The sequence below is a fragment of the Branchiostoma belcheri genome, unplaced genomic scaffold (genome assembly GCF_001625305.1).
Source record: "Branchiostoma belcheri isolate BF01 breed outbred unplaced genomic scaffold, Haploidv18h27 scaffold1, whole genome shotgun sequence".
Lineage (NCBI taxonomy): Eukaryota > Metazoa > Chordata > Leptocardii > Amphioxiformes > Branchiostomatidae > Branchiostoma > Branchiostoma belcheri.
In genome coordinates this window covers 9,360,913-9,386,482 of record NW_017802379.1, presented here as the reverse complement: position 1 = coordinate 9,386,482, position 25,570 = coordinate 9,360,913, and the positions used below count along the sequence as shown (strand labels likewise).

The window sequence follows — 25,570 nt, the reverse complement described above, 5'->3', positions numbered from 1 at the left end:
GGACACAGTTGTCTTCAACTTATAGGCCACACCAATTTAATTTCTTGGTTAACGGATTTTTCTAGAAAACTAATGGAGTGGGCGAAAAAAAAAATTAAAACAGACCTAGGCATTCTATTATGGCCCAAAATGGTACAATAGGAGCCTTGAAGTCAACACACCAGGCTGGTTCAAAATTCAAACAATGAATTTTGAACTTTTAATGATACCACTGCATTGAAAGATGGAATAACTGTAATAACTAGGATGAAAAGGACTGTTTTCAACTGTTCAAGGCAAAATATGAGCATTTTGCAGTTGATTCTGAATTTTTTTTTTGCAGATCAGATAAAAATGAAGCGGGCGAATCCGTTAACCAAGAAATTAAATTGGTGTGGCCTTAGCACATAGTTTACTGTCCCCAACAATTGGCCTCATTGAGATGACTTGCACACAGTGCACTTTACTACTTTCCTTTGATTTGCAACAAAACTGATGCAAACCTATATCAATAAACATGTCTTCTTCCTGTATGGCCCTGTGCTCCCTCAAGTAACTACAAACTTTCAAAAAAGTGAAAAGTATATTCCTACTTCTGCAAGAAACTTAAGTCTCTTAGATTCTCATTCTTATAAAGTGCATGAATTTCATCTTTTCTAACTTAAGCAGCATCTTCCATATCTCAGTTTGACCAAATAGCTGCACTATTCTGTACCCAAATTTGATACAGAATCCAACTAACATTCAACTAACAGCTTGTTATAGTTGATTACATTGTGTAGTACTTTCAATCAAAATTTACAGCATAAAAATTTGGACCTATTCTCTCGGCGCTCTCTTATACGACTCGTCTGACTTCGAAGAATCGTTTGAGGTAATAGATCTGTCCTAGCGTCATGGCCACGAGTACCAGGGCCTCGAAGAACGACCACAGCACCACGCGGGAGTTGGTGTTGTCATTGACTGGAACACAAAGGACACATTTGGTTAGTCCTGTAATATATGTACATTTTTACTTACGGGAATGGAGGTATTGTTTTGGGTGTGTGTCTCTGTGCTTGCTTACGGTAGAGTGGCAGGAAGGGTGGTTACCACAGATTGACCTGAAGGTCAAGTTGGAAGTCTAAATGGTCTCCCTACAGGCTGGGAGAAAGTGATGGCTCCATGTACCCAATTGGGGCTTCTCACAACAAGCTCACAGCCTGCAAGGTCCTAGGCCCATTGAAAGTGCTGTACATGTAAGCCAGACCATCTTTTTGTTTGAGGCAAAAAATTCACAAAACTTTTCATACTTCCCAGAGGTTTGAAGTCTCTGTTTTCTTGTATGAAAATTCAACGTAGTGGCACCAAACACATTTAACACTATGACAAATGTATTGATATTACTACACTGAATGCAGGGTTCAACAGTGAGTTCTTGGAAGATTTGGTGACCACAGATGGACATTAAGGTCAAGTTGGTAGTTCTAAATGGTACTCACTGGCTCGGTGAATCCTCTCCCTGACCTCCATGTATTCCTGCTCATGCTTCACTCCAGTCAAGGCCACTGCTAACTCATTGATCATCTCTTCCAGCTTGTTTTGATGAGCTATCAAAAAAAGGAAAGAAGTTACAAGAAAATGTTTATAGCTACAAAAGATCATCCTGATGTGATACACATGACCTTTAGCATGCCTGAAATACCAGTACAACATGATAGGTGTCTCTAATCAAATGAAATGTACAGCCTCAAAATGCAAGTAGCTATCCAGACCACCTTTGCAGCAAGCACCACAGGACAGAAACATTCCATAAGACAAGAATGTTGTTAATGAAATATGCAAGTAATATGAATCATAAATGCTTTCATGGCAAAAAGCAATGACACCAAGGCAAGACATGGGCAATTTATAATATGGCGGCACCCAAAAGCATCACGTTTCCAGGGGTGCCAGAGAATACAGTGCAATTTTACGGAATACAGTGCAATTTTACAGAATACAGTACAATCGTATTAGTATACAGTACAATTGTACAGAATACAGTGCAGTCATATTAGTATACTATGCAATTTTACGGAATACAGTGCAATCGTATTAATATACACAGCAATTTTACCAGTAAATTTTACCAGTAAAATTGCACTGTATACTAGTAAAATTGCACTGTATACTAATACGATTGCACTGTATTCTGTAAAATTGCACTGTATACTAGTAAAATTGCACTTTATTCCGTAAAACTGTACCGTATTCCGTAAAATTGCACTTTATACTTTGGCACTCCTGGTTTCTTTATCTATACAATGTAGCAGGCATAGGATAGCCAAACCTATGAGAAAAACACCACCAGGTAAAATGGAAAGGAACTCCTGTACCTGCCCAGTCATTATCACCTGATGAGGGTGGCATAGACACACGGACACAGAAGGAAAACAAACAAAAACAAACAAAATAAAACACAATAGAACAACAAGGTAAGGCTGAGGTATAGAAGATCTGGCTATGAAAATGTAGGAAATTCAAAAATACGAGAAGCAACTGCAGTGTGGGTTTTGAAATCATCAAGCACTTGTGTATGTGTGGCGCAAGTACAGCTTTTAAGTATGCTAAGGTAGCCATGTGGCACCAAATTTCTATTAGTTATGGGGTAAGGCAGCAGGAAGAGGTTAAAGAATAACTTCCACATAGATTTTAAAGCTTATAGATGTTCTAAGAAGACAATACATTGTATGTGGGGCTTACCTTCTGTTTCCATGTCTTGACCCTTGGGGGCTTCTCCGATGTCCATGGAGAACATGACAATCTTGGGTGTCATCGTGGACATCTTGTTGCTAAAACAGTACTTGTAGACTCCGTCCATGTGGGCAGCAAACGTGTACTTTCCGTTGGACTCCCTCTCACCACTGTAGATCACTGTGCTATCTGGGCCCGTGATCTGGTGTGTTAAAAACAAAATATTGAAGATTTCATACCTATGTGATATATTATTTTTGTGAATAAGAAGTTTATAGCAAATTCATGCCCGGGGGGCTAATTGCAGATTACAAACATAAAAGAACAATGAAACGTAGTATAAAATAACTAAAATCTACATGATAAAAGGTAGTTGTCTAGAGCTATAGCTACTAAAATATGTCTAAAACTATGTTTAAGGGGTTTGACTTCTCTTTTTTAGACCACGGAAGACGTAATTTCCCACCTTTATTATTATTTTTTTAATATTATCAAATTTTAATTTTAATTTTGATTAATTTTTTATTTTGTTATTTTTTTACTTATTTTTGTGCATCAATTTTTTGTTTTATTCATTGCTGATTGTTTCTGTGTATGCATTTTTCTCACTGGCTCCCATAAGGCAACAACTAGCCAACAAGACATGCATATGATATAGCAAGATGACTGCATACAGGAAATGAGATAACCTTTTTTGGGACCTCTGGCTTAAATTTTTGTCAGTGTCCCCAACATGCCTAAAATGTGGAACTGAAGCACTTGAAATAAATGCACAGACATACAGAACTGGCCATGTGGCAGCAGCTAAACACTTGACCAAGTGGTAACAGCTGGGAGTTACTACATGCTTTCACATGCACTGTTTGCTTCTTTGAGGAGTTGAGGACTCAAAACAAATTTACCTAATAAAAATTCTGCGATATGACATGGCAGCATTTAACATTAAATGTAAGTCTAGACCTTACATGTTCCTCTGTATTCAGACTTATAAGAATAAGAAAGTTATGCATTTTTTTTGGTCAGCTCAAATAATTTTTTATATTATAGTTATACCAGTATGACAAATTTTGCTAATAGCAGACTAGTCTCAGGCTCTCGTCTCCAGTTTTCATGCAAACTAGATAAACTAGCTAGAGATACGAACAGGCGAAATCAAGGTACAAATGTACTAGTGACTGTGCACATGTAACAAAAGAATTTACATACATACACTTGTCTGCACGACACAACATGTAACATGTGTCCACCTGTGTGTGCCACCATATGTAATCAAATACGTATTTCTTTCTTGTCAGTCACACTTCAAAGACACTGATTGCTCTAGAGACTAGAGTTTGATATTTTTGAGCTTGTACTGCAACAGATACTGGTATAAACCGTGCATTGATATAAGAACTAGGTGTTTTTATACCTTGACATCGATGTCTAAAAACCCTCCCTCAGCCACCTCGAACATCAGTCCCATCTTGGTTCCTGACGTCACTTTGTCGAAGAAACACTCCTCTGCGTGCGCGTCCACGCTGACGAAATACGCGCTGATGGAGTCTAAACAAGCCGCCAGAACGGCCAAGAGCCAGAGATTCCTCACGGTCGTCATTTTGAGGCGGTTTTGTCACCGAAATGTTGAGAAAATCGAGACAACTTCTCTTGCCACGTACGCCTTCCCGGTTGGAACCGCAGTGGATGATGGGAGATAATGATAAATAAAATAATCACACATTCTTTTCATTAATATCACATATCTATTACACAATTTGTGTACATATTTCTCTTCTTTTATAAAAAATAAAGCTTAAAAGGCCTAAAACTTTACAATGGGGGCAAATTTGAAGAGAAAGTCGTGAGATTGTGACCTTTGGCCTGTAAGAGGTTACTTGGGGTCAAACGAGAGCGCGAACCGCTAGACCAACTTCTCATTCTCAAAATAGTAACTTTACGGCGCTCTGAACCCATGATCGTTATTTATAGAGGTCAGCAGTGGTGTAATGGCCGAAGAAGAACATTCATCCATCCCTCTAGAGCTGACAGTCGTCGATGTTTACAAATGGGCGGCAGAAATCGGCCAGGAATTCGAGAGACTGATTGACACATTCGGGGCTGACTCCGTGACTGAGTTGATGCCAAAAGTGGTGCGAGTTTTGGAGCAGCTGGAAAAGTTGGTGGACAGGGATGAGAAGGAACACAACGAGGTGTCGGAGCTCCGGCTGGACGTCCAGCGGTTACAGGCCATGTACCTGGAGAAAAGCGAACACAACATCCGTATCCAGAAGGTATGCATGTTGTTATGATACACAAACGCCGACAGGGGGCGTGGCATTTTGCTAGGTTTTAGACGTTTTCATGAGTGATCTTTGACACTGTTAAGTACAGATCAGATAACAGTGTGAAAATTCTGACGTGTTTCAGACGTTGTGGGTCACCTTTGACGTAGCTAGCATTCTGTCTAAAGAAGGCGATAGAGTGTCTTAGATCATGGGTGTGACAGTAACTTGAGGAAGAGGAATTTAGAAAGAGGAAGGAAGCCGGACGCATCTGCTTTTCTACATGTAGTTTGTCAGCCTTCTGTATATCTTCCTAAAGACATCAGTCAAAACACTTCTTACCGTAAATCTTGAAATAATCGTAACATCAATGTTGCTGTGTCATGATCACTTGCATACACGTCACTTGTAAGACCGAACCTAGAATACGCTGCGACAGTATGGGATCCATATACAAAGAAAGACAAAGACAAATTGGAAAGGGTACAGAATCAAGCTGCAAGATTCTGTATGAACAACCATGTAAGAGGTGCTAGTGTCACGGAAATGAAAAGAAACCTACAGTGGACCTCACTTGAAGACAGAAGAAAACTGTCTAGACTATGCATGATGTACAAAATGACTAATAAACTGGTGGATGTCCCAACTACTAAGTACCTAATACCAGCTCAGAAGAGAACAAGAAATAGCCACGCATTCAAGTACCAGAGTTATCAACCAAGGATTGAGGTGTTCAAGAATTCATTCTTTCCTAGAACTATCGCAGAGTGGATCTCACTGTCACCAAGCACAGTAGGGGCACTGTCAATAGATAGCTTTAAACAATGTCTAGAGCTAGAAGTTCAAGGGTTAGGTGTAACAAGTCGATCGGTGTAATATAGCCAGCTGCCGCCGCGCCGCGTGCCTGCGAAGCTGGTGTGTTACGCCGAAAGGCGGTTATACCGGCTATACAGATACAGATACAGATTTCACAATGGGGAAAATAAAACCACTGCAATCATTTCAAGATTTACAGTAACTTGACTGATTTATGAAAAAAATCTTTTCACTTAAACTGCGAAAACAAATCCCCGCAAAAAGAAATGAATTTACAGTATACTGATTGGTGTAATACCAGGCAAATGTCATTGATTTGTTAAGAACCAATACAAATGAGGTTTTGGGCAACACACTGTCAAATCATCTGAAATCAAAAGTTTATAACATGAGTAAGTTAGTGACTCTGCGACAACGCTCTATGCTGAATTCGGAAAGCGCTCTTGATTACGTTTTATGATAAATTGCAAGTGGCTACAATTCTTTGCGTAGAATTAAAACGGCGAATACGCTTCACGCTAAATGTGCCAATTACAGTCTACGTTGAATTAGAGTGGTCCGTGTAACGCTCTATGTAGAATTAAAAAGGCCCATTACGCTCTACGGAAAAGGGCATGCAGGCCCCCTAGGATGAGATGTTAAGCCATGGTCCACTGTTCATTTTGTACTTGTGGGAAAAAAGAGCCACTCCTGCCCAGAGGAATTTCCTCAGTACAATGATCCTGTAAATACTGTACACAGGGCATCTGTCTTAGCTTCTCTGTCACGACCAGTGGAAGAGTAGCTCAAACTGGTTCAAGATCACTCTCACTTTTCTCACCTGTAGGACCTTGAGCAGGTGGATGAATCATGGAAAGAAGAAGCTAAAGAACTTCTCCAGACCATCTCCAGACTACGGGAGGAGAACAAACAACTCAACACTGCTCTGTCCTCATATACTAAAGGACAACATGCCCAGGCTAAAGGTACACAGTACATATATTACATATACAATTTACAAATGTATACACACATAACATGTGGGAAGGTGGACTTGTGGGTTTGTCTGTTTGGACAAAATAGGTTGACAGCACATGGGTGAGAAGACTGACAGGTAGAATGACAGGTCAAATGGTCAGACACAGGAAATGGGGTCCATGTAAAGGTGTCAGAATCTGACTGGGAGCCAGTAGGAATTTGTGGTCAACATGGGGGAATTCAGGAAGCCGAGGATTCGCATACTTTCCAGAAGTCTGAAATCTTTGATTGCTTTTATCGAGCTGTTTTATCTGCCACAGAGATTTCTGACAGTGATTTTGAGGTGATGGCTCGTCTGAAGGAGACAGTGGACAGACAGAGGGACACCCTCAGGGCCAAGGACATGGAGATTAACCAACGCAACTTGGAGCTGGAGGCTGTAAGTCATCTGTTTGACCGTTAGCACACTAAGCTCTGCCTGAAAAGTATGTTTAGCCTTTAGCACTTCTGAGAAATATGTACACAATGTATTGTTTTGAGTGGGTTAGTTGTGGGTTAGTGTCTCTGTCCTAATTAATAATTGCTTCAGTTGCATGATGGGTGGGAGGTGATTTTGACAATTGATTGATAGGAAGGTCAAGTCTGAAGGAGACCTGATGTGTAAGTGGGCAGTATGTGGAAGAATTAAGGAAGTGGTATAATACTTGATTAAAGTACATCATACGATCATCTCCACTATTCCAGTACATTAATTATGTTCACCAAAGGAAAAGATACTGTTTTTGCTATGTTTCTTCCTCTTCTTCTTCTCCAAACACTAACCTCTGACCTGGACAATGACCTGCTTTGTTGACGTCTCTCACCATGGTAACTGGTGTTGGGTTACATATAATGTTGCAATTTTATAGTAGGAGGGATTTATACTCCTGTCTGACCATATATGTGAATGTATTTGAGTAAGAATTAACATAGCAGGCCATATGTGAAGGTAAACATTATCCATTTGCTTTGCAAATGTTACCTTGCTAGTGAAAGCTCAAAACACCACCTGTAGGCCTGTGAACTTGAGTTGAAGGTCAAAATGCTTCGCGGACGTCTGACATCTCTGGTTTCTGGTTCTCCACAGCTACAGTCCCAGGTAGAGCGACTGGCTAAGGTGAACCACGACCTGAGGAGGAAACAGGCCATCACCCAGCAGCAGGGCAAGTCCCTGGTGGAGGAGAAGGCTCACCTCCAGGCTTCACTGCAGGGCAAAGAACAGGAGATAGCAGCACTCAAGGACAGACTGGGCCTGAAGGGGGACCTGGGGGACCAGATTATCAAGGTACAAACCTGTGCACTGGGATCACTGTAACAGATTATAAGCTGTTTTGGAATTGTCTCTCAGCATGCTTGATAACTTATTATGTATACTCTGTTTTTGCTCTGTTTCTTCTTCTTCTTCTTCTGCAAACAGTGACCTCTGACCTGACCAATGACATGATTTGTTGACGTCTGTCACCATGGTGACTGGTGTTGGGTTACATAATGTTGCAATTTCACGGTCTGCTCTGCTCCTGCTAGCTGTCACCATGTACTAGTAGTACATGTATGTGAATGTGTTTGAGTAAGAATTAACAGCAGACCATGTGTGAAGGTAAACATTATGCATTTGCTTTGCAAATGTTACTTCTCTAGTTCTAGCTATTATTCTAGCACCTAATGCTATGGCAGAGTTTTCAGCCACTTCTGGACGTACCAGACCTGACATTATGTCATCTTCATCGATTGACAAACATGGATGGATGGATGGATGAATGAAAAGCCACTCTTTCATTGGTCAAATTACTAATTACCATGCTATCATTGGTTGAACTGCTCATTGTGATGGAAGAAAAGCCACTCTCTCATTGGTCAAATCGCTTAATTTACCATGCTATCATTGGTTGAACTGCTCGTTGTGATGAAGGGTCAGGATTGGTCTATTGTGCAGATTTAATTATGACTGACAGCCTGTTAACTGTGATTGACACCCCAACAGGAGATGATGGACAGCCTTGAGGCCCTACGAACAGAAGACAGTGACAGAAGCCGTGGGAAGGTAGTGTGTAAAGGCTGCCATACTGCATGGGAGGCAACAGTAATAACATCATGGTACCTGTCCTCACTAATACACACATTGTTCTATCCATTAGGACCAATGTTGGTGTCCTGCTTGTCTCTGGTGTGCCCCCCTCCCCACCTGCTTGCACTTGCACTGTTCTACTTGCACTGGCATGAAAGTTCATCTGAGTTAGTACATTACATAGTGGAAATTAAACTGTTCCCCAACTCAAAGAAAGTTGAATCACTAAAATTTTCGACCAAATCTCTGGGTGACATCAGCTATCTGACCCAAATGCTGTAGACATATGATTTTTCCACACATGTGATGTCAGTAACATTACTGGGTCAAAGTTGGTAACACACCCCTTCCTGGTTGAGAGAAGGCTGATGAAGATCAAAAGATTTGGTTGAAAATTCCGGTGAGTCAAATTTCTCGGAGCTGGAGAACAGTTCAGTTTTCTTTTGCCCAAGGATGGACAACCAGGGCATACTGTTAATGCATTTAATTTTGTGGTGGTTTACTTTGTAGTAGGAGGGAAAAGGAGGTTTTCCACTGCAAATGTTTAATGCATTTAGACTGTCTTTAGATTGTGTAACTCTCAACCGATGCATGTCCTCATGCATTTTACAATACAATGTCATGTATTTGTTTTTTTTTTATTTCAGTTTTTGCTCTGCATGGGTGTTGTCTGCATATGTCACCATGGTTACCTCAGTGGTGCCTGCATGGCCGTATTATATATAATATATTGATGTCTAACTGTGCATGTTTCAGTCCATTTGTAAGATGTTATGACGAAATATTTAATTTTTTGACTAATCCAAAATTTTATACATCAAGCTTACATAAGAAAGGAAGCAGGTGAAGCAGTTTCCATTATATATATTAAAATTCTCTAGCCTTGTTTTTATCTGTATTTAAATATTAGAGACTGTTGGAAAGTGCACATGAAGTTTTCTATGGAACTTTTGGAAGCCTGTGTGATAATGTAGAATCTGTGTGATATGGCTAATTATCATATGGAACACCCGTATCGAAAATCATGACCCAGGTATGGGGTTTCTCTTTTTAGCGAATGCCCAGGAATTGTTGCACGAATCTTAAATTTTTTTGTGTGGTCATGTCCAGAGTGTGCTCCCGCATGTTCATACCAAGTTTTGAGCCAAACTTAAATAAATAGAAATTTACTGCTTTTTTTCTCTTCTTAGCGAATACCCACTTTACTTCCAGGTTTGAAGGGAATGGCCACTACTCCTTGCAAAATATCGGCCCTCGCGCAACGCTGGCAAAATCCACCACCACAAACATGTTCGGATAGGACTCCCTTGAGTTTCCGTGCTTTACAAGCTTTTAAATTACCCTTTTTTGGCAAACTGTGCGCTGTGACAACTTCACCGCCTCAGCGTGTACATTTCATAATGGCCGAAAAATTTAATATTTGTGCAATCCTGGGCATTCGTGGGCATTTGCTAAAAAGAGAAACCGCCGGTATGTAGTGATTGCTTACTTTAACTTTTTGCATACACAGGAAGAGTTGTCAGACATGACCCAGCCTGCTGACACATCTCACATGGACGGGAAGTTAGTGATTGACCTGTCGGACCCCGACCGTCCCAGGTTCACCATGACGGAGCTGCGCTCAGTACTACAGGAGAAGAACGAGCTAAAGATACGACTCATGGAGGTGGAGGACGAACTCAGCAAGTACAAGAAGTAAGGCTTAAACAAACAAACAAACAAAGGACATATTCACATACAACAAAAGTAAATACCCAGAGACATTTGCAAAGAATACATTAGTCTAACAATTTACCATACAGTGGACCCCAACAAATAAACAAACAAACAAACAAACAAACAAACAAACAAACAAACAAACATACAAACCTCAGGGTAGAGAGGATAAATTTTATATATTTTAAATTCAGTGTGTCTGTTTGCTCTAAGTGTTTCAGTAATTATCTCCAAATGCTACTGGCACGTCAGTTACACCAACAGGAAGTTAGGTCAATGGTCCCACAAAAGGTTGTCTCATTTCCTGTCAATTTTCAATTTCCTGCCATATGCATGTTCCTACTTTGCTGTCTTTGCCTTTCAGATATCTTGTAGATTTAAAAACATTGCAGCAGTTCTTGTAGTTCATCCTAAGTATGTGTTCCTTAAATGATTGCAGTTAGGCCACACCAATTTAATTTGTTGGTTCTCGGATTCGCCTCTTCAATTTTTCCTGATTTGCAAAAAAAAAAAAAAAATTTCAGAATCAACTGCAAAATGCTCATATTTTGCCCTGAACAGTTGAAAACAGTCCTTTTCTTCCTAGTCGTTACAGTTATTCCATCTTTCAATGCAGTGGTATCATTAGAAGTTCGAAATTCATTGTTTAAATTTTGAACCAGCCTGGTGTGTTGACTTCATACCTCCTATCGTAGCATTTGGGGCTGTAATAGGATGCCTAGGTCTGTTTTTATTTTTTTTCGCCCTGTATATTTTTCCTGAAAAAATCCGAGAACCAACAAATTAAATTGGTGTGGCCTTAGTACAAAACATGTACTATGTAAATTTGTACCAAATGCTTTACTTGTTGCTGTGATTGTTTTTCCTTTAAATTACGTGTTCTGCTATGTTTCTGTTGTCTTTTCCTCGCTGTGTTTTTCTCAGCAAGCTGACAAAATCCACCCAGACTCTCCCAGGAGAGGTCTATCCGGAGACAAATACAGTCTGGACACAGACCTACAAGTATCTCTTCCTCGTCATTACTTCTTCTCTTCCTTTTCTCTTCTTCGTTTGCTGCTACTTGGGCCTGTTCTTTCATTTTTCAGAAAAACTGCAATCAAAATAAAAAGTACTAGACTGCATAGCTGTGTGGGTAATGCACACTGTTGCTAGCACAAACTGCATCTATAAGCTGGTTCACAGTTCAAATTGTGCATGCGCAGTGTAATGCATTGTTAGTAATATATGTATGTCAAAGTTGAAGGCCCCAGATCCAGACGTAAACAAGACATGTCTGGTCGTATACCTAGCATGGTTTAGACAAAAACTGTTTACAAGTTAGTGACCTTCACCTTTGACCTTGTGCATGCACAGTTTAAAGCGTGAACTTGCTTATTACACATTATATACATTGCTCTGCTGCTGCCAAAATAGCCCTCAATGTAACTAGGTTCAGAACCTTAAAGCTTGTATTGCTGTACATTTGCTTGCCTTCTGTCATGACATTGCACTGAAATATTATATATATACCGGTATATCCCTGGATTGCGTCAGCAGAAAAATAAAAATTTAAATGCTTGTATAAAGTTGCCTTTACCAGCAATCACTGGTAATTTGCACTGCAGTAATAACCTTGAGATTTCTTGTCTTTCCTTCCTTTTGTGTTTTTTTTTCCCGATGTTCCTCCTCTTTCCAACCTGAATCTCTTTTCGTTAAAAACTGTTACGTCCCGCCAATGTCAGTCCCGTCGAGGACCCCTTTATGGAAAGTAGCGTAGATAACAGGGACTCAGATCCTGACCGGGAGTCGTGCAGGTCGAGCGAAGGAAGCTTGTACTTTGACTCCGACCACTTTTCCCTCATGAGGGACCCCGAAAGGTCATTCTTGTTAATGTCATCGTCACTTTCAGGCACTAACTGTAGCTTAGGTACTATCCAAGCAGAGGTTTGGTTTTGGGGTTATTTTTAGCGTGTTTTTAGGCTTTTTTTATTGGGGTTTCTCTTTTGCACTGGAATTTTTTTTCACCCAACCCAACCTCTGCCGGCAGTCGTAAGTTTCAATGTGCCATAAACCTAATCTCTTCAACACACTACGAACGTTCTGCAAGGAGGTGTGAACCAGACGCATGAATAGGCACAGTCAGCAGGAGGCGTGTGGCCGAATGAATGCCTTTCTGACTGGCTAGATGTGTGATAATCCATGACAGTAAAATGAATATCCCTAATAACAATTTGATAGTTCCCGGGGAGGAGCACTGTCACCTTTCTTGAATAGATTTGCCCCGCCCCGGGGTGAGTGCCGGCAGAGGTTGGGTTGGGTGAAGAAATTCCAGTGCAAAAGAGAGACCCAGATAAAAAGCACGCTAAAATTAACCCCAACCCCATCCTGTGCTTGGAGAGTGTAGATTAGATGCATCAAAATCGCTAAACAGAAATGGAGTGAATACAAGAAGTTTGAACAGCTTGCTTTGAGGGTAGAATTCTTTTTTGAGAGTCAAATACTAATTGTGTCCAGGTACTAGTCAAAGCTAAGTTGCATTTGGTCAACATTTTTACATTTATTATACGTGACTTGTATATCAATATGTCAGAATATCCTCAGATCAAATTTCAACTGATGACACCTTACAAAAGTTGGATTAGCCAGTCACAATTTTTTATATTAAAACCCACAGAACTACTAAATGACACTAACTCTTTTTTCAGTTCCTACAGAGAAATTTATTTTGAGTCATCTTCAAGGTCATTGAGCAGTTTATGACATACTGCAATTTTACTACAGCTTCAAAACTTTAGAATTTCTGGTGTTTTATGAACTAGCCAGGAAGTATACAGTTTTGATACTTAGTAATCGTTGCATGTTGTGTCTTTCAGCCATTTAAAAAAAATCCCTTCCATTTTAGCTACAGGTTGTGCTACAGACCACCCTCAAGAACATAAATTGATTATCTTTGCTTGTTTGTGTGTTTTATTATTAAAAGACTTTGTGTATCAGTAATGTTAACCCCTGCCCTCCCCACATTGCAGTGAAGAAGAGACAGACACTCCTGTACCTGATGTACCAGAGCCATCACCACAGCAGACTCAACAGGAGTCTGGCATCAAAAAACTGTGAGTACCACATCTATTGTATGAAAGCTGTGTCATCTACATAACACACACCTATGTAGATGACACAGCTATTTTTGTACACGGTATATCTGTTTGTGTAGATGATTCAGCTGATGTCGAGATGACACCGCTGTTTACGTAGACGATGAACTGTTTGTGTAGACAACACTGGTGTTTGCAGATGACACAGCTTGTACCTTTGGGCTTTCGTATCATCTGTTACACTGCACTGTCTGTAATAACCTTGTTCAAAGTTTTTGTAGACCCTAAAACACACTGAGAAAGCATAGAACCCAGATTTTTCATGGCTTTCGTTGGATGTTTGGTCAACATTGCATTAGAATCTTGACAGTTACAGACAGTATCTTTTCAAACACAACATTTGGAAACTACAGACGGGAAAAAATCATCCTTAGATATGCATTAAAATAGAGTCTAACCTTAAATAATACATTCTGCAGAAGTTCTATGCACAATACCGTATGGTGACATACCTCCATGTGATATAGCGATATCAGTTTAAGTACTTGTATCACTACATCCACTAGTGTAATACAAGTATCTCCCTATGTTACAGCTTCAGCTTCTTCTCGAGGAGTAAGGCTTCCCCTCCGAGTACGGATTCCTCCCACCAGCCCACCCAAGACCCCCTCCCGTCTGCATCAGAGTCAGACGACGATGTCACCCAAGACCAGCCAGCACCAAACACCACAGAAACTACACCAGCCCCTCACCAAACCACATCAGATTCTACTACCAAAACCACACCGACCTCTGCCGAAACCACTCCGACCCAACCCAACGAGACATCCGACCAATCAGAAAAGAAGAGCAACCACCTTCAGGAGCGCACAGATGAAGACCAAGAGGTAGACAAAGCGGAGGAAGCGTCTGAAAGTGTAGAGACAGACGGGAAAGTGCCTGAGATGTTGTTGTGCAGTGGTGTGTGATGTACAGTGTACAAAATAATTTTTCGAACCAGTGGGCAACGTACGGCAAAAATTAGTTTGCCCATCAGAATTTTAGGTTGCCCCATCTATAAGTTACTACTTTCCTCAAATTAAGTACTGTTACATACATAAGCACTTGACAATACTTCTAACAGCCTTTAGTAAGTTAAACTTAACTGTTACTACATGTAGTAATAGCCATTAATACCTAAAGTTAAAAAAAGCATCTGCCGGATGCAGTGGTGCAAGTCAAGTGGGCATGATTTGGGGGGAGGGGGCATTCTTAAAATTCAGGTAGCACACTGGGCTACCTGGCTTCAAAAATAGGTTGCCCCAAGTAAAATTTAGTTGCGCGGGGCAACTGGGCAACCAGGTATTTTGCACGCTGGATGTAATAGGAGAGATTGCCAGTTTGAGACTTTGTTTTTGTTCATGAAGTATGCAAATCAGCCTGCTGGCCACTTTTTAATGAGGTCATGGGGGAAGAGGTCAGGGTCAGACAAAGTATAAGATTCAAGACCAAACAAATCCATACACATATAGTTGTAATAAATTCATAGATATATATATATCATATATCCTTACACATACGTGGTGTTACGAAAACACATAACAATTCTATAATGATTTGGATTTGTCTTTGAGTACACAGTCACTAGGCTTTTGTTGTCAGCAAAAACTTACACTTTTTTAAATTACTTTTATGTGAGTAACAACAGATTTCTACAAAGTGCTGTAGACACTTAAACTTAAATACCACATGCTATTGATTTATGTTGTGCGGTATTGTTGTTTTTTGAAAAGAAAATTTATGCATTTCAAAAGGTCACAAATAGATTGATCACATGCGTATTTCCATGATGTAGAACATTTTGATAGACTTTTAAATTGATATCCTGCACTTTTATTTCTATACCGGATAGAAAGTGACAATTTTCAAATCTTAATGTGAATGTATAAGCATGTCTAACTTACAGTTTGCAAAAGATGTATGCTGCATGAAGATACCTATTGTATGTAAGTATACAGTACTAGGTAATTTTTTATCCAAAAATATGGTAAGTAAGACTTAACCACCTTTTCCACAAGAGACTGTGGCCACTGAGTGACCGCTAAGCAACCAAACATTTGGTAGATCGCTTAAAATTTCCTAGAAAAAGAACAACTTTAGAATACTTTTTGGGTCTTTTGAACCATACTTTTTCAGTACAGATCATATTGCAAATTATGATAGAATAAAGGGTCACGCTGATCCAATTTTGCTTGCTGAGCGGTCGCTTGGCAATTGCTGTCTAGTGGAAAGGAGGCCTTATAGAGAGTTTGTTCACGATGTGATTTTCCTGTTTGGGTTCAGGTTTGGTTGCTGCAGTTAGTTCAGCAGGCACTCGAGTAACCCGCCATCCCGCCAAGAACACTTCAAGAGTTTGCTACTTATGTCTGCAAAAGAGATCAAGAACTTTAAAATGATGATGATCTCAAATTAGAAAATATGGTAAATTTGCAAAAAAATGTTTTTGGACACTACATAATGTACATTGTCCTTAGTTTGCATGTGTGGTTACTGAACGTTGGTATACTGTGAACATTTATGCAATTGTTATGTGTGAAGTATGATAGAACAATGCCAGGTTGAATAGCCTGATGTTGGGTACCTCAAGTGCCTTTTAAAAATGCTTTATAAGTCAGTTCACAGTTTAAACTGTGCATGCGCAGTATGATACATTGCCGGGAATATGTAAAAATTGAAGGCCCCAGAAACATATTACAAACATTTTTAAGGTAAACATGTCTGGACATGGCATTAAGCATGGTTTATAACAACTGTTTACAAGTTACAGGGGCTTTCAGGTTTGACCTCACACATGCACAGTTTAAATTTTGAACCAGCTTATTGCAGTAACTCATCAGTTTGACAACTTGACCAACTTGGTATTTAGTATTCAGCTCTGACTTTATTTAGGCAGAAAGCATACCATAGCTTCTCATGTTTTCTACAAAAATGTCCTATAATAATATCTAATGTGTTGCAAAGATTTAGTGTTTATGTTTGATTAATTAATATCTAACTAACAGTTAGATATGAATTCATATTTTTGCTTTCACTTGCTGCTATAGATACAGAATAATGTGATAAGCTGATAGTTCTATGAGATTGTTGGTTGCATGTACAGCTTTTATAAATTATCTGTACAGCTAGTTATGAGTTTTAATTTTTACAATACTTCTCTTGGAATTCTAATTTTGTTGCACCTAATTGATTTGTATTTTTGTCATGCAAATTGGTAGTAAGTCTATTGTGTTAATAATTTTTATGCAGAAAAAATATAAAGTAATCCAGAATGATATTAGTCTGAGCAAACTTTATTAACAGGTTTACAGATATAGAAATACATGCTGGAGATTTTATATGTCTAAGTTTTTATGGTACATGTACTGATATAGTGTAGTACTAATGCGATACCAGGAAAAACTAAATAAGAGGTAAGATGTCACATTGACATTTCCCCCACCGGAATTTTAAAAAAATTGATAATGTAATGATGATAAAAATGAAATTCCCACAGATCCCACTAAAAAAGGTATCAACCTTCAGATGGCCATTTTACCACCTATTTTTTTTATAAAAGAGCTAAACAATTTTGTTAATGCAATGATGTGATACACAAGTGCCATGTTTAGGTGATGCTGCTGTGATATATACTTTAGTTAGTAGATTCAGTGCCAAGAAAGTAGCTTCCACCAGGCATAGATTTGGCAAAAATAGGTTCTGACTAGCCAGGCAGGGTTCCTCCTTGCAAGGGCAAATAAACTCTATGGTGGCTAAACTCCCTTGGCTAATTATTCTCACTGTTTGGCTAAATTTGACTGTTTTTGAGCCCACATTGTTAGTCTGGTGAAGACTACGAAGAATAGTAAAGAATTAGCTTTAATTTGCTGGCAACCTTCTGAATTGTACAAGGTATTTAAAGGTTGAACATGCTGGTGGCTTCTGCATTTTATAAATTTAAGCTGCATATTTTTTACATACAAGGATCTTATACTAAGCAATGCAAAGGGGCTAACTTTAAACTTGCACATTTTTCAGTAAACTGTTGCACCAGCCAGCCATTTTAAACTGTAACACATGTGCCAATTCTTCAATTAAATATGTGGCAAGTCTGCAGTGTCTGTGTGATCTTTACTTTGTGCACTTTGATTATTATGAATTAGATACTGTTAGAGACTCAATTGTAGAATTGTCGATTCTGGTAGAGATCTCAATCGAGTCTTTGTCAACAAATTGGGATCTCTGCCGGTGGCTTTGATTCACATCACTTTAGATCAGTGGATTGACTTGAAATTACAGATTTGCAAATTTGAAACCACCCTAACACATTAACAACATTCCTATCAGAGATTCTGTCAACAAAGACTCTAAACAGGATCTCTACCAGTAGAATCCCTGGGAATCTCCACCCTAACATATACATGCTTTGATTGAATTTGAGACGCTTACTCTATACAAATAAACGTAAATAAATTTAGAGGCACAAAGGACAATACTAGGTGTAATATTTCTAAGATTTATTCAGGTGTAAGTTAGATTCCTTACTTTAAACTTCATGTTCAATTTTACTTGACAATGTGTAAGCAGCCTGGATCAAAGTTCAATCAATCAAGTATTAATGTTATCAAGATACATGTACACCAGTCTTCACATGACTTGTATGTCTATGGATCAAAATTTTGAGACAATTTTTACAGGATAAAATACATGGAAATTCTTGAAATGGCCCTACTACTCAATACTATTAGGCCATGCTATTTTCAGTCAACCCTACAGATACAGGTAGAAACAGTGGGAAACACAAGACTAAAAGTGAGAGAATATATTACATGAGATGATGTAGAAAAAAATGATACAAACACACAAAAAACTAAACTAATACAATAAAACTACAAACTCAGTCTTTCAGCTCCAATGTACAATGTTAAATTATTTACAGAAAAATACAAACGATACAAGGCTTAGATGCTACCATACTGATGAGAAGGATTTTTAAAGGTATCCAATGCAATTTCAGGGAGGCAAAACAAAAAATGCTCTGGGTGAGGAAATATGCCTGATGACATTTACTGTCATTTCTTTGCACATTTTTGTCATCATTTTAGCTCCTAACCAAACTAGGTGAGAGGTCCCTTTATTTTTTGGTACCACCAATAAATAGCTAGAACCAGCCTATGATATGAAACAAGCAACAATCACAGGTGAGTATGGTATCTGCGGTGGTTGATTCAACTACAAAATCTACATTAAAAAATGACCAGAAAATTGGCTTTGAAAATCTAGTTTTACCTCCCTGAAATCACTTTGGGTCTGCCAATGAGAACATCAGGCACAGTGGCATTACAAGGGAACATGGTACAGCATATCCTGTTGGACCCTCATTCTAACAACAAAAAAACATGTCTGAACTTTTCTGAAGACAAAATTTGCAAGAAGACAAAATTTGCAATGTTGAGAACAGTTACATGTATCAGTTAATGAATTATCATAAAAATACTAGCTAGCAGCATAGCAAACCCATTTTACCAGTATTGGATTGATTTTGCCATACATACAAACATACATACAAACTAGAATTACCTAGTTTTATCTGTACAATTCCTTACATTCTAAATAAGCTGGTTCATGGTTTAAACTGTGTATCTGCAGTGTGATGTGTTGTGGGTAATATTTCAAATTTGATGGCCCATGAGACATAAACAAAACATATCTGGACATATATTAGTATCAAGCATTGCTAGACAAGAACTATTTACAAGTTAGGGACCTTTGAGAGTTTGAGACTTTATTCAATTGAAATTCAATTATAACCTTGCACATGCACAGTTCAGATTGTGAACCAGCTTATTCTTAGATACTGGCCAGTTAAAGGCAACAAGGTTCATATGGCAGTGTTGATGTAGCCTGGTTACCAAACCTATTATAGCTCTCGGAAGCTACATGTATAATAGGTTCGGTAACCAGGCTAGTGTTGATGAGAATGTTTGTTGCATGTCAATGAAGTTTAAACATCCAGGTAATGAGATACACAAGGAAACTGTTGCTCAAGCGACTGGATGTATGTACGTAAATGAGACAAATTTACATATCAATTCATTGGATAAATACAATACTATTCTATTGATGTTTAAAGTTAAAACTTTTGGTCCAACCAAACAAAAAAAGTTCTCTCACCTAGACCTTTCAACCAGTCACTGTGGTCTTCCTCAGTAGACTGACCCAGAGAGGCTTGTTACGTGGTTTCTTTGAAGTGTGACGCCAACACTGGGTCAAGCTCTAGGTGAGAGAACTTTTTGTGTTGGACCAAAAGTTTTAACTTTAACTACCAACACAGATGAACTTTCATGACAACACTATCGAGTTGCTTGAGTATCAGCAACAGATTACTTGAATGTGTGTTTGTTACACGTTTCAACAAGCCAACCAAGGGTGTGACGCGAGCGATTCTTTACTCCGGTCTCCGTAGTCGTACTGTAACTCCTCGCCAGGCTGGATGTCCCTGGCGGCCACCAGGATAAGGCGCGGCAGACCCCCTGCGGAGATGGACCTGGTCATCAGGTTCTTGTGTCTGGCACTGTGGTTGATAAGGCGACCTAGCCGACCTGACTCTGCTGTAGCATCAACACTGTGAAATAAGAGAAAAAGATTGTAATAGACCATTTGTACAATAGATTCATGATTTATGTGGGGTTATAAAAGGTTCTGCTATTAAAGGTTCAGTGTTGAACTAAGCAAAATTAGATGGAAACACATATATGTGAATTTGCAGCGAAGCAGTCACTGTCAAAAACACTAAAATAAAACAAGATTTACTGCATTAATGCAGGGAAATAATATTTCGGTTCAAGCGAATTCTAATTTCATCCAACTGCGCACAGCATACCACTGATACCATGACATCCAATGACAACAAAAGAAAAGGGACAAGAAACAATCATAATTGAGAACAGGTCACCATGCTTTCTCAATAGTCATTTGATGCCATCCATTTTCATGCAGCTGTCTTGTAATGTCCTAGCCTGGTTACCAAACTATTATAGCTCCTGAGTCCTACATCCTCTCCACAAATATAACCAGGCTAGTAATGTCCAAGTTTGACACTCACCAGTATGTGTTGTTCTTGTACTTGAAGTAGTACATGTAGCAGCCTGTGCTTGGGTCCTCTGCATATTTAGCTTCTCTATCCTTGGCTGTTTTTGTGTCAATGAGATCGCCAGCATATTCCACCACGAAGTCGCCACGACCGAATGGCCTGGTGGCCACTACCCCCCTCCCCTTGCCTTCTATATCCACAACCTACAAAGAAGAAGGGAAACCAAAATGGTTAATGTACTAGTACATGTAATTTACATTCAGACTCAGAGTACAGTGTGTCTGTTTGCCTGGACAGAGTAAGCTGACAGCATGTGGGTGGTGGGTGAGGGAAGATGTACAGGCAGAATGACAGGGAAAAAGATGAGACACAGGAAATGGGGTTGACAGCACATGGGTGGGAAAGACTGACGAGCATAATGATAGGTCAAATGGTCAGACACAGGAAATGGGAGTAAACTTGGAGGTCACAAAAACACAAAATACAGAACTTCTCAGAGTCTGAAATCTTATTTTTTAATCTTGTTTAATATATATTACTAGTAATGGTGCTTGTACTTACTTCCATCCCTTCCTCTACATTTCCCAATATCTGCTGTTCTATCCATTCCTCTTTCTCTTGCTGCAAAAAAAAAAGATTTTAAAAATATGTCATGACATTCTATTGTGCACAAATCTTAAATGAACAGTTAGTGTGTGGAAGTGCCGTTGTGTGGGGGTAATTCTTGTATTCTTTATTCTTTAGCCTATCACTCAGTATTTAGGCAACAAGCTGTGGCTGAATGATTACATTTGTAGGAACTGTCTGTTATTAACTGTTGAGAAAGCTGTTGTACTTGTGACAACATGCTCGTAGGAACTTTGGGTAAGAAAAAGTACTCATGCCTTGCTGTCGCACAGTCCAATTTCAAGTTCTTTTGCAATGAGGCCCCCCAAAAATCTACACTTTTCAAAACTTCCTGACTTACCTTCAGCTCTGCCTGAGACTTTCTGGCACTCCTTCTCACAAAGTACTCATCAATGTGATGAGATTTCACTGGTTTTCTATCTCTTCTGTAAAAAAAAACAACAGTATTATAATGAGCATCTTAAATTGTTAAAACAAGGATTGATCAACAAAGCAAAGCTGCTACTAGCCTATACTATAGACAACATTATACAAAAAACAGCATAAACACAAATTTAGAGATTTCAGCAATATTTTGGGTTCTTGTGACCTTCCATTTCACAGACCTCCTTTTTATGATGTAATTTAATCAGGTATTACACCACTTTCCATATCACCCACTGACTTCCACCCAACCTGTGCTGATTCCTGCCAAAATTACCTCCCTCCCACCTTGCAATGGAAGCTACTTGGGTAGACAGACAGACAGACTGACAACTTACACTCAGCCACCCAAAATAATACTTCCATACCCGGAAGTAATTACTGGTAAAAGTGAATGTCTGTAGCTTGTCAGGAAGTAAGAACCAATACAAACCTTTTCCTTGCAGATGATGGTCTAGTAACACTGGTGGTAGAAGAAGTTTTCTTGCCACCCTTTCTGCCTCTACCTTTAGCTGAAGTAGCGGTAGATGCTTCCTTCACATCGGACATTTCATTTTGCTTGTCCGACTGAGCCAAAAGAGTTTCCCTGTCATCAAGTACAATGCCAGTTGCGTCACCTAGGCCACTTTCTAACGATTTTGGTTTCAGTTGAAGCATCTGGTCTCTCTCTGGTTTGGCCTTTGTCTTTGTGGGTGTGGTTTCTGGGGTGACCAAACCTGTGGATATCAGCTGGGAAACTGTAGCAGAAAAACAAAATCAGTCATTTACTTTGCATGACATGTTTTGGTGGATTGAAAAGCTACCGATCAGAATCCATGAATAGTTCAATAGGTTCATAACTCACTGTTCTTTATACAACATCCTATAGTAAGTGTTTATATCAACCTGACGTTCAGTGAGGCCTAGAAAAAAAAATTGTTAAGTGTTTCCGATTTCAGTCCCCCCCCCTGCCCCCAAAAAAACAGTAAGTTGGGATTCTCTTTTCGTTTTTAGATTTCTGCTGAAGTGATCCAACAAATACAGTTTAACATCAGGACTTAGAGGGTTGTCGCTAGGAGTAGGAGGATCCTAGCCTGGGTACCATCCCCAGTAGTATATTCGCAAACTCTATAACTGGGTCTGGACTTGCACACATATAAAACGATTGGTCATGACGTCACGTAATGAGCTAGCCCGAGCAGCGGGGCTTCATTTGATTGGCTAAGCCTCAGAGGCGACGGCCAATGTCGCGCCTGCATTATTCAAGTGATGTTTGTTGTTTTGTAAACACAGATCTTCGTGCGAGTGTTCCTTTTCTCGGCGCGTTCTTTTTTTACCGGTAGGACGCCCAAAACATCATGAACGAAATTATTCAATGCATCTTTTTGCTCATTTTTGAGCGACGATATTCCGTCTAAATCGTCCAAAACGGACGTGATTGCGAGGTCAACATCAACATCAACCTCCGTGAGCTGAGCGGCTTGTGCGTCAGCCATGTTGATGATTTATCGCGGAAAGACTGACTACGGCTATATCATGTGTGCTTTAGCATTCGGTTCGCCGTCGGACATGTTGATGATAAGGCGTTCGGACGTTCGAACGGACGCTAACGTCGCCGTTCGGACATCCGAACAGCCCTTACCTAATATGTACACACCCAAAAAAGGGCTTAGACGAGTAGGACCAATCAGCGCGCTCGTTCAAAATCTGAACGAATATTTAGACTCCAGACGCTACATATGTGTGCAAGTCCAGACCCAGTTATAGAGTTTGCGAATATACTACTGGGGATGGTACCCAGGCTAGGAGGATCCATCCCTGTTTGTGTGAAAGGGACAAATGTTTCACCTGATTTGCTTCTGAAATATGTAAGGCCACACCTCCATTTGCGGCAGTACATCATGACGTATACTACAAGCCGGCACATGCTTGCTTTTTGTGGAATTTATGAATCGGCACTGTACGTATGTACTGAGGTCTCGGAGGACGTGACTTTTTTTGAGAACAGGGTAAGCTTAATGCGCGCGCGGATGTCATCCATAAAATTAAGTTGGTGTGGCCTTAACCAGAAGGATGATGATGATGATAAGTGTCAAACCTTCAGCTTCAGCTCCGGGCCTCCTGGTCACGACAACGTCTTCTGTTGCCTTGGCGATGTCAATCAACTCCTTCGCTGCCTGTCGTGCCTTGTTGTCTGGGCTCTTTGGAAAGAAGTTAGTGATGACCTCTTGTTCACTCAAGTCTACCTTCCCTTCTACCTGCATAGTGGTCTCCTGGTTATCAAATATCAATGATAAACAAATCAGGCAAAATCAACAACATAGGAAGATGTAATTAGTACTTATAGTTACTTATGAATGGGTACGAAAATATCGTTTTGGATTTGTGTCCGGACAGAGTAGGTTGACAGCATGTGGGAGGTAAGATTGACTGGATGAATCAAGGAGGTTATAGGGCAAAAGGTCAGACTCAGAAAATGGGGTAAATGTGAGGGTCTCACTCTCATCTAGCTGGGAGCTATGTTACATTATGTATAGCAGGACTACACTATAGTGGTCAACATGGCCAGGGAATCAAGGATACTAGTAGTCTGTATACTTGCAAGTCTGAAATCTCTGAAGTCTGATTTCTTATTTGACCAAATTTTACTGTTTATTGTCTTTCTATATCCAAGGACACTAGAAATTATATCATAATTTAGGAAAATTGTCATTTACATATTCATATAACAACACAATATGAGGATGTTTCAACAGGATAGATGCTATATTATTGATATTTGACGTTACATGCAATGCCGAATAATTTTTTCAGAACTATATGTGACAGCGAGATATCCAAATCAGAACACAATCATCGAGTCATAGGCAAACACATGCCCCCCTCCCCACCACATTTGACCAAAAACAACACACAGTGTTTATGTAGTCTGCTTTGCTTACCGTTCGGTTCGTCTTGCAAACCTGTGGGGATTCGGCTCCCTTCACATGTCTGTTCTTCTTCGATCTCCCTGTAAAATAAAGTTAAAACTACATCAAAAGCGACCTGGCGATCGAATCTAGCTCCACCGATCGAAATATCTGCCGAATCTAACCCATGCGCCCCCTATCAAAAATTATGCTTGGTCTCCCTACTAGGTCTCACGGACGCTATAAAATGAAGGATCATATGAAATTAATTCTGCAGATTCGTTTTGCCATATCATACCTCTTGCCATGGTTTGTCGAGCCAAAAGATCCAGAGAAATTGGGAAAACTAGGCGCAACAAAGACAACGTCCAGCGACTGTGTGCAGCTTAGCTTGGTTGTGTTCAAACTGTGGGGATTTAAATCGAATACAGGCCTGTGATTGGTCAATCCTTCCTCTGGCGCGAATTTGATTAGGAGTGCATTGATTGGCTAGAATCTCTCACCTTTGAACTTATTAGCATTATTTTTCTGAGTCGCAACAATTTTGAGTAAAATTATATTTTTCTAGATAAAAATTTGATAATGTAAACAACTAGAACAACAAATATGAATTTTGATTGCGCATTCACCAAAACTCTTGGGTAAAAACTCACGTGACTACGTTTTTCGAGAAAATTCGAGACCGTGGGATATTTTATTGTAAGTAATGATAGGGTAGGATTAGTAACAAGTCTGTCATTCATCTTTCCTAAGTCATAAAATATACAATATCTTGTCATCTTCAATTTTTCATTACCTTTAGAATTATGTATGCTATATTGCTTGTTATAATTTTGCTTGTAGAGGTGACTGTTGCTATGAAATATAAAAAGTTGAAATATTTTTGCCCCCGCCCGCGGAAGAAT

At 39.5% G+C, this 25,570-nt stretch overlaps 3 protein-coding genes across 3 annotated transcripts; 1 reads left to right on the top strand and 2 right to left on the bottom strand.

The window, feature by feature from the left end:
* Nucleotides 1–637: 637 nt before the first annotated feature.
* On the bottom strand, nt 638–4,381 carry LOC109484412 (transmembrane emp24 domain-containing protein 2). Its single transcript, XM_019787695.1, has 4 exons — nt 4,106–4,381; nt 2,704–2,896; nt 1,461–1,568; nt 638–942 (listed from the first exon to the last, which is right to left on the bottom strand). The coding sequence occupies exons 1-4, from the start codon at nt 4,289–4,291 to the stop codon at nt 818–820; spliced, it is 612 nt and encodes a 203-aa protein (XP_019643254.1). The 5' UTR covers nt 4,292–4,381; the 3' UTR covers nt 638–817.
* A 138-nt stretch (nt 4,382–4,519) lies between these two features.
* Nucleotides 4,520–13,641, top strand: LOC109471695 (RILP-like protein 1). Its single transcript, XM_019771071.1, has 8 exons — nt 4,520–4,964; nt 6,598–6,736; nt 7,049–7,167; nt 7,855–8,052; nt 10,343–10,527; nt 11,473–11,550; nt 12,270–12,404; nt 13,554–13,641. The coding sequence occupies exons 1-8, from the start codon at nt 4,680–4,682 to the stop codon at nt 13,639–13,641; spliced, it is 1,227 nt and encodes a 408-aa protein (XP_019626630.1). The 5' UTR covers nt 4,520–4,679.
* Nucleotides 13,642–19,980: 6,339 nt separating this feature from the next.
* LOC109484669 (N-lysine methyltransferase KMT5A-B-like) lies at nt 19,981–25,028 on the bottom strand. The gene is made up of 8 exons (XM_019788051.1): nt 24,964–25,028; nt 24,699–24,766; nt 23,855–24,029; nt 22,211–22,514; nt 21,695–21,779; nt 21,289–21,348; nt 20,740–20,930; nt 19,981–20,259 (listed from the first exon to the last, which is right to left on the bottom strand). The coding sequence occupies exons 1-8, from the start codon at nt 24,971–24,973 to the stop codon at nt 20,046–20,048; spliced, it is 1,107 nt and encodes a 368-aa protein (XP_019643610.1). The 5' UTR covers nt 24,974–25,028; the 3' UTR covers nt 19,981–20,045.
* Between the last annotated feature and the right edge of the window lie 542 nt (nt 25,029–25,570).